General features: G+C 36.6%; 1 protein-coding gene across 4 annotated transcripts in view; it reads right to left on the bottom strand.

Moving 5' to 3' along the window:
• Positions 1 to 269: 269 nt before the first annotated feature.
• Positions 270 to 9,683, bottom strand: part of maco1b (macoilin 1b) — a 104,820-nt gene continuing 95,406 nt past the window's right edge. For all 4 annotated transcript variants that reach the window (XM_060847216.1, XM_060847215.1, XM_060847217.1 and 1 more), the window contains 2 exons: positions 8,203 to 8,377; positions 270 to 5,458 (listed from right to left, as the gene is read on the bottom strand). In XM_060847216.1, the coding sequence (XP_060703199.1) occupies positions 5,256 to 5,458; positions 8,203 to 8,377 (378 nt within the window). In that variant the 3' untranslated portion in view covers positions 270 to 5,255. The remainder of the gene's footprint in view (positions 5,459 to 8,202; positions 8,378 to 9,683) is intronic.

The raw sequence follows: 9,683 nt of genomic DNA, 5'->3' as shown, positions 1-9,683 counted from the left end.
TCAACTTGGAAGTGATTTCTCCTCTTACTGCTTGAGAACTGTTATATCGAGATACACCAATTTATCTCCAATTTTCCAGGTATGGAAATGAGCTTTAAAAAAGTAAGTTTATACAGAAAGAAATGTAAGGAATGTGTACTAGAAAAATGTTGTAACTGCGTCAACAGATGCAAGTGAAATGCAAATAATGAGCGTGAATATATTCAAGATGCACATTTTTAATTAATAAAACACAGCAGAATCTATCTGCAAGAAAAACGTTTATTCCTTGTAAACCCCACAGAAAGAGAATGCAGCCAAGACCAGTTATATAAAGAAAAGTGCCAAAGTGGCAACAAGGGGAATCGGAGGTGTTATTAATTTCAACACAAAAATGTCAGTGACAATACTCCATGTTCTGCACAATGCTCAAATAATTCATGAGACAATTTTCTGCAACAATTTCATGACGACAATTACAGAAGGTGATTCAAAAATCCAAAATGACAGCCAAAACCACACAGATTTGGCAGAAGCCAATATCCTGTCAAAAGAAAATGAATTAAACTTTGCAAATTTTGCTGGTTGCAACAGAGTTATGTCCTTAAGAACCTGATTCAACATTCAAACAGGGTCTTTATTTTGAACAAAGTGACTACATCAGTCAAACACAAAAACTTTAAAAAAGTAAATCTGGGAATAGCTAATCCACTGAGGGTCTACTGCAAGCACACAAAGTGTTCTTATTACAGCCCAGGATTCAAATAAATATTTAAACTTGAGAGCAATGGAGCAAGAATTTTGGATCACAATATTCACTGCATACTTTTGTAGACTTTAGAATATTTTAAAATGCTGCAACGTTGCTACTAAATTACCTTACAGAGCTCTCTAAATTGCCACGTGTATAAAAGGTAACATCTGCAAAGATGAACAAAATCCCCAAAGTTACAAAGTTAGCTGAGAGGACATCTCAAATTTATTTGGATGTACTATAATAATTTGACTTGAACCACAATTATATCTTGCGCAGATGTGGCTAATATTGTTTGAGGTCTTTTTCAACTAGTTTGGGACAGCACTACAAAATAGTCAATACTCTCAATTTTGTAGAACAAAATCTCTAAACAACATTTTGTCAATGTAAATGTATTTCATTGTAACTTACCAAGCCAATCACTTTATATAGGCAGCTGAATAGTTATTTCCTAAGTATGTACTTACAAATTTGAAATACCAAGACAGCTTGATAGATTAGAATGTCAGGCATTGTGGAGTGGTCTTCTCTGTAGCATTAAAATGTTGTATGTTTACACAGAGAGATGTTTAGAAGACATGGCCTGCAGAACTTCAGCAAAACCGCATTCTTTTGCAGAGTGCAAATCAGAATTTAAATCAAGATTAGAGCTTTTCTGACCATAGATTTCCCAGCATATTGCTGGGAATCTGTTTAGCCTTGAATTGTTACATCCCTGTCAATTACTGCATAGCTACCTCAGAGCAATGTTGAAATTTCAGTGTGCAAACCTCTCCACGTTTTTATTCTGGTGCATGATGTTTGCAAACACATGCAAAAGTTACACTGGACAGAAAAAAACCTATGGTTTGGATTATCCAAAAAAGAAATCAGCGAGTTGGGGGGAAAAGTAAGTTCAAAAATTATACATCTTGTATCATTATGGCACTCAAAACACTGATATTCAGTCAGGAAGAAATAAATGAAATTTAGAAATAATCAGCTCAATTTTTGCTTCTTACACAAGATGAGAAAGAAAATATGCATTTCTGGCAGCAGTTTCAAATTATATCCATTTTTAGATAATAAATAACTTCCACATAATTACAAAATAAAAAAAGTGCGTGAAATTTTAAAAAAGTTTGATGCATTGCGCATGGGGATTTATGCAGAATTTTAACAAGAGGTTGAGATCTGCCAAATTCTCAATTGTTTTCAAAATTACTTTCATCAAATTGCATATTGGATTGGGCATGGACTGGGAGTTTGTCATGCCCTTCTAGAAGATTATCTTGTTGGGACAGTCAAAGGGACCAAGGGTCAGCCATATTCAATTCTGGTGCACAAAATAAAAAAGGCTTTACATCAGCGGACTGGGCAAATGCATTAGTGAACAGTTGTTCATTGCCCAAACTATTGTTCTCATACATACAACTAGCCAAGATCAATTGCTCACTTTAAGAACCTTTTACACACCATTAAACGGTAGTAACCATTTCAAAATAAAAGAAAATGTGCACTTCAGTAACACTTTTTAAAAATCTTTCTTGGCACAACTAAGTTAGATGATAGTTTTGACTGTTAGGATGTATTTAAACAAAATCAGATTATGTCAGCACAGCAGAAAAATATTGAAACAAAAGCATTCAGTGGCAAATCTACAACCTGCACTATAAATTATTATTCTTTGCACAAAGTCAGTTTCCCCTTTCCTTATTGCACTCAGAACAATCACATTCTAGTATACTGTTAAGGTAATCACAATGCAATTGCTTCATGGAAAATAAAAATGACTGTTTAGCTCTTGTGGACTTGAACTGGATGTCTGTACTGAGCCTGGATATATGCATTAGAAATGTACCTTCAGGATAAAATTTACATTTCGAGTAATCAGCAATCCAAATTCTATAGGGTAACAAGTATCCAACAAAAAAAAGCATTCTAAAATGAAAGACCGATCTTTAAACAAAGATTTAAATTATGCCTGTCTTTATCCATGATAAAGAGTGATCACTTATACTGTTCATTTTGAATGGATCTAGTACAGTCCAATTTGCAGTTAAATCTAAAATATTTGAATATATTGAAAATAATTGTTCAATTAAAAACACTGCTCAACAGAAAAGTGAAAATGAAAATTATCCAACTCTGTTGCTGACCTGTGCAAAAAACAAAAAACAAATCATGTAATACTTCTTTAAAATGAGGCAGCACTGACAAGCATACAAAAAGATATCAGTGTCAATAACTCAGTCATATAAAGCATAACACTTATTCATGTGTCAAGTTGTCTTCTCCAGAGATATACTTAAAGGTTTGACTTGAACCCTGAATATTGCAAAGAATGAATGCATTACTAAAAATGTGGTTTCCTCTGGATACAAATTTTGAAGGCACTGTAATCATTACTTGTTGTTTTGAAAGAGCTCCGAAATATATTTATCCTTAATCTCAAGATTTTGTTAAAAGCTGTCATCCATTAAAGCCTAAAACATTGCTTCAAGCTTCATTTGGTCCAAAGGTCGAGGGAGTTTTGGCCTTAGAAGATAATACATGAAACTTTCCAGAATACTTGAAAAACGTTCATTAAATCTGAACATTGTGGGTAATTGAGAATTAGAGTTTTCACTGTATAACAGAAGTATCCAGGTTTTCAAAATAAGCAACTTTAAAAAATAATTTGGTAGTTATTTAACTAACCGGTTACTCTTGCACTTAACACCTTAATGATTTGTCCATGGAATAATGAAATGGCACTTCAGATTATTGGTTTCCTTCTCTATAAATATTACTTTGACAGCAAGGTGACATATTCCCTTTATTATGCCATTAACTGCTCAACTCTCAAGATTTTATAAATCACAATACATCTGGCATACCACAGTATTATACCTTGGAACCCAAAACACAATTAGTTATGTGAAATTATCTATTAACCATTCAAATTGCCCAGCTAAATGACAAAAGAAATTTACTCCTATAAAATGGTATTTGTAAAGTTAGATGGGTTCTTGACTGACAAGGAAGGCAAAGGGTGCAGAGATAGGAAAGTAGAATTCAATCTGCAATCAGATCAGCCATAATCTTACTAAATGGCAGAAAAGGCTCAAGGGTCCAAATAGCCTACTCCTGTTACTAATTTGCATGTCCATGTGTATGCATGCAACCATTTTACTCAAGTCCTTTTGGAAAAAAGGACAATAGTCAGCTAAGCATCATAGCAATCAAATGTGACATTATGCCAGCTCAAATACCCAAAGCTTTCCACTCACTTTTCACCTTAGCCATTTTAAGTACTAGTTACTTCTACTTGACTACTGAACATCTCATCCTAATTGTCCCTGAATAGTGACAATTTTTTCTTTCAACAACAATATTAATTTACCTCAATAGTATTCTGATTGGCAAGTCATCAATTACAAATTTAAGCCCCACAATAGTGTGCATTTGGATGATTGAGAGCTGAGGAAGGAGAGGAAGCCATAAGGTATTAGTATTGCAGATGTGAAAGTTGCATAGCATCCTCTTTATACAGGTAAATTCAGTTACCAAAACCTTTTTTTGAGTGTTTGTTACAAGTGGAATAAAAACTGATAATTTTAAATCCATGCCATTAGAAGGAGCAATGATGCTCCTCAGAACTTTGAGCAAAGGCTTTTATTTCTCTTTTTCTGGACATGTTCAGCCGCCATTTTGGATATTTTCTAACAATAATGCTGATTTAGTTTTCTATTTCCATGCCTAACTGGTACTGTATATATTCAAAACACAAACTGAGAACATATCCTCCCAATTACATTTTTTTTGATATAGATAACTTGAAACTAAAACACTGCTCAATTTCAGGCACATAGTGACAAAGTCACTGTTTAAAAAGTATATGATTTTTTTTACAACACTTGACTGCACCAGTTTGGCTTGGAGCTAGAAATGTAGGTTAGTTCTGAAAGTTGCAGGGACTGAGGCTAATACAGTAAAACAGTTAAATTCACTGACCGATACACATGAACTTGTTGAGCAAATTTATTCAATGCTCTGAACTCCTACACTTGTGGTAGAACAGGTGGCATGGTATTTGACAGATTAAATGGGCCAACAGTGAAAGAGCTAGTCAGCAACAATGATTCAAAATCAATCTAAAATTTATTGCCGTGTTTCCAACCCTGTCATTTTGCTTCAATGTGGGTTCACAGATCTGTTTCTTTAAAAAAAATCTCCAAGAGGAAACCAAAACAAAAAATAAAAGGCAGAAAGAACCTAGGAAAAGTCACAATGCACTGACCAGACTTTCCAAAAAACAAAACTGCAAAGTTCTGGGAGGTTTTCTAAAAATTTACAGGAAAGGAGAAGCCATCGGGCAGTTCTAGTCGACACCATGATGTCATTTTTTGTATTTTTGTTTTTTTGACTACAACTAGTACGTACAGTCACACGTTACATTGTCATCTTGACTGCAGAACACTCTTGCATGATGTCACCACATCGATAAAGTCTGGGAAAGGATGGGGGAGAAGGAAGGGCAGGAGAAAGAGGCGCACAGTCACTTCTTCATTGGCTGATAAACTGAGGCATTAGGATCAAGTCCTGAAGGGCTAGTCTCCACAAATTTGGAGGAATAATGTGGGGTCACAGGGCTCAGAGTGCTGGTTGCTGCTGTATATGCAATGCTGGGCATTACAGCCATGACCTCAGCAATTTTCTGTTTCAACTCCTTGATTTCCTGATCCTTCTGAATGATTTGCCCTAGGAGAGATAACACACATACAATTAAGATCAGAAAACAGAGGTCCAAAGAACTAAAGCTACGTGAGCAATAATTTGTAAACAGTCCCTTGCATTCAGTTAAAGGAGTCTCTTTCAGAATTTATGTAGAATCAATTGTGTTATTTTGAATTAACTACAGGTATTTATTATTTTTAAATTAAATAAAGGCTCTTATAGAATGAGGGACGGTTACAGCATCACTGACTGTAGAAATCTGAATGCAAACAATGTTTATCTTTAGTCACTCTACAGTGTAGTATTATTCCTTATTCTTAAATGTTTCATTTTATTGAATAGAACATGAAGTAGCAAACAGATATCGTACATCCTTAGAGTCAGCACAGAATGCAGTAATACTCATGGAATAAGTTGAGTGGAATTTCTGGGCTTTGACAGACAAAATTCTACTGTAAGATTACTAAATGGGCAACTTTAAGTAAAGTAAATATTTAATGCATTCATGTGATTGGGACAGGAGTAGAATGAAATGCAGAGCCAGCTTTCAGGGACATAGAAGTGGAAATACAAGAGAGAATTGGAGAAAGTCCATGCACTAGTTGAATAATGACACTAAATTTAAAGTCTGTGGGAAGCAGTGTTCAAATAAATGCTCTCGTCCATGTGAAAAACAGAATGACCTAAGTTGGTCTCTCTCCTGCAGACAAAATCTTTTCAAATATGTCATTACATCCAAGTTTCAAGAACAAAATAATTTTACAAATAGAACTTTTAATTTCAAACTAACAGTTCACTTATTAACAGGGATGAAGGATAGGAAAGGAAAGGAAAGAAATGGTGGATAGGCTGAGCGGGAATCAGAAGGATCAGGGTGGAGAGAAAAGGGCATGCAAGAAAGGGATGAGGAATGGGAAAGGAGACTGGATGGGTGCGAAGAAAGGAAATGGATGGGAAATGGTGCTGTCAGGGGGAGAGTAATGGCAGATGGGGCAGGGAAGGAACATGTTGAAGAGGGTTGGGAGGGGATGCAGCATGTCCAACATGACTCTTCTTTGGAACTCCCAAAGAATCATCATATTGGTCTTGATATGTTAAATCTATTTTTCAAGAGGCTGCTGAGTTTCTTCAGCATTTTCTGTTTTTAGTTTAAATATCAGGTGACTGTTCGTTCAAACTCCTGCTTACACGTCACATCTCTTCAGTCTAAAGTTGTCTCCCCCAAATACAGAGGAGTCTCCATTGAGCGCAAAAACATTACACAAAATTGAAAGTGCAAGCAAGTCACAGTTTCAGCCGAACTGAGTGTTTTGATTCTTGATTATGGGAAGGAAGGAGGTAAAAAGGCAGGTGTCACATCTCCTGTCTTACCCAATGAAGGTAAGAGGGAAAGGAAGGCAGTACAAAGAACGATGGAGGAACCAATTAGATTAGGTTGTTTTAGAGGAATAGTCTCTTTAAAACGTTGAATGTGGAGAGAATGGAATAAGTGATTGTGGGCTGCCAAAATGAAAGATGTATTGCTAAATGTAGAAGGTGGAGGGATGGAAGAGGAAGGCAGAGAGAATACTCTTGTTGACCAACAGGGAAGGAATGACAGAAGTCATGTGGGAAAATATGAAGGACAAGATCAAGAATCTGTCAATCCTAGCAGAGGGAAACTTCACTTGTTGAAAATGGAAGAGACATTCAATACACTGGTTTGGAAAGTAGCACTGTCAAGCTCCACACTGACTTCGATAGTCAGATGTACTCCCAATCCCCACAGTAATCTTTTCATAATTCTTATTTCGGCTAGACTCCATCTTTGGATTCTTATTCTCTCTACATCCTTTCATTGGATATCACCAGTGTGACATCATCAGTATCACTTTTTCTACTCCATTAATTTATATTAGTCTCCTTTCCCTTAGGATCACCCTTACTACTATTATTAAAGCTGTTGTCAAGAACTGCCTGTCAGTGCCATCCAACACCACTGCCACCAACACCCTCAGTCTGGCTGAAATGTTCACACGCTCAACAAATCCTCCTTTTGATTTCATTCACTTCCAATAAAATGTGTTGCTATGTGAAACCATGCAAGTCCTAGTTATGCCTGGCTTTGTTCCAGTCCTGGGTCTAGTCCCTTCACTTCCCTCTTTGCCTACATAAAACTGATGATTGCAAAGTGACGTATCCTGTTCTTCATTTCCACATCAAACTCTGTCCTCAACCTCCTACACAGTTACAATAAAACTCAATAAGATGGAGGAATGCTACCTCATTTTCAGTCAGGCATATGACAGCCTTCTGGACTCAGCACTATTTAATAACTTTAGAGAACCACGGACCCCACCTTTTCAGATGTTATGTTGAAGATCTGCACCTCCTCCTGCCTTGCATCATCTCCCTTTAGTCAATATAGTTCTCCTGCCTTCCACACCAAAACAGACCTTCTCTATTGTTCTTTTCCTGCTCTCCTGCATTTGCTTAAAAGCAGCTGCAACCCTAATTTTTTTTCCCATTTCTGATGCAAGGTCACTGGCCTGAAATATTCACTATGTTTCTCTCTGTAAAGATGTTGCCTAATCTATTAAGTACTTCAGTACTTTTTCTTTAATAACCCAAACACACAAAGTTCTTCAGTGCCCTTCTTGTCAGCCTTATGAAGTTCGACTCATTAAGTAAACATGCAAACTGCCAGGATGCTGGGTCCATTATGAAAAACATATACAAACTTTGGTCAATGAGAATGAAGACATGCAGCTTTCTGATTGGTTTCTTACCTTGTGCAATTTCCAGCTGCCGTTTGGCGTCCCCTAGTGCAGAGAAGAGATCCAGCTTGATCCTGGTCTCAGCACTCAAGCTATTTTCTAAGTGCTGTGTTTTATCTTGCATGGCTGAAAGTGCTGACATCAGTACCTCTGTGTCTTTTTCATTCTCTTTATATTTACGCAGTTCCTTCAGAAGTTTGAAATAAAAAGTACAACTGCTCAGGATGTAATGTAAATCACACTTCAAACCCAATAAATGAAAAAGGTAATCTGAGACAGACACCGATAATGCTGGAGAAACTCAGCAATTTGTGGAGAAAGAAATTGTGTTTCTGAAGAAAAGTGATATTGCACTCAAAATGTCAACTTGGTTTCTTTCACTCTCTCCACACAGATTCTGCCAGACCTGCTGAGCTTCTCCAGCATTTTTACTATTTGTTTCAAACCCAAAGAGCTTACTACTAGCTCTATGTTGACTTTTCATTGAGACACACATTTTGGTAAAATGTGACTTTTTGAGTATAAATCACTTCCCTCCTTCCCTGAAGCAGGCAGTATACTTGCTAGTTATATATAGTTGTACAGACATATTAGCAGTGTTCTGATATTTTGATCACATCAATTTCACAACTTTAGACAAATGAATTTTACCAGATTAATCAGGGACCTTCTTTTGGCACAAAAGCAAAATATTTTAGAATTCAGTAAATGAATCCGGGGCAGCAGCTTTGGCCCAGGCAATTGTTCAACAAATTTGAGATTTCCTTCCTTCTGGAAGATTAAAGGCTGCAGATTATCTAACTATTCGAGAGAGGACATAAAAATGAAGGGGAGGCGGAGTTGTCACCACTCTGCTGTAAAAAGCGCAAGTTCAGAAGTCTCTTATCACTTGATTGGCAAGGCTTGGAATCTGTTCTGGGCTGGAGGCAATTTGCAATGGGAAGGAGACGATCAGTATTTGTGTTCTGCATTGAAACCAATTACATAGCTAGAACTAGAAAAGACGTCCTGAAGGAGTATAAAAAGTTAGGTGCTAATTTGAAGGGCAGAACTTCCAAGATAGTCTCTAGGTTACTACTTGAGCCACCAGCAATTTGGCATATGATGTTTAAGATGAGTGATAGTGGGAGAACGGACTTCAAAGTTTATTGCAGCCAGTACCCCATATTGGAAGTATCGTACTATTTGGGTGGTCTAAACCTGAACTATATTTTGACAGATGCCCTCACATAAGTTATGAAGTTGAGATGACTTTCAAGAGCACAAGATGAAGGACCAAACTTGGGTGAATGTAACACTGAGGGACAGGGTTGAGGCAGAAAATCAAAATGCTAATGTGGAGAATGGAAGCAGGGACAGAATAAACCAAAAAAATACCAGCATTTCAGAAATATGCTGTGCAGTTAGCAACAAAAATTAATGGAAAACTGTTTCAACTACTTTACACATATAAAATGAATTGATATCACAGATGGCAGAAGACTGACAAGGAT

This window comes from Hemiscyllium ocellatum, chromosome 30 (genome assembly GCF_020745735.1).
Source record: "Hemiscyllium ocellatum isolate sHemOce1 chromosome 30, sHemOce1.pat.X.cur, whole genome shotgun sequence".
NCBI lineage: Eukaryota > Metazoa > Chordata > Chondrichthyes > Orectolobiformes > Hemiscylliidae > Hemiscyllium > Hemiscyllium ocellatum.
Note: the sequence above shows the minus strand (reverse complement) of the source record. Positions and strands in the feature narration are given on the sequence as shown.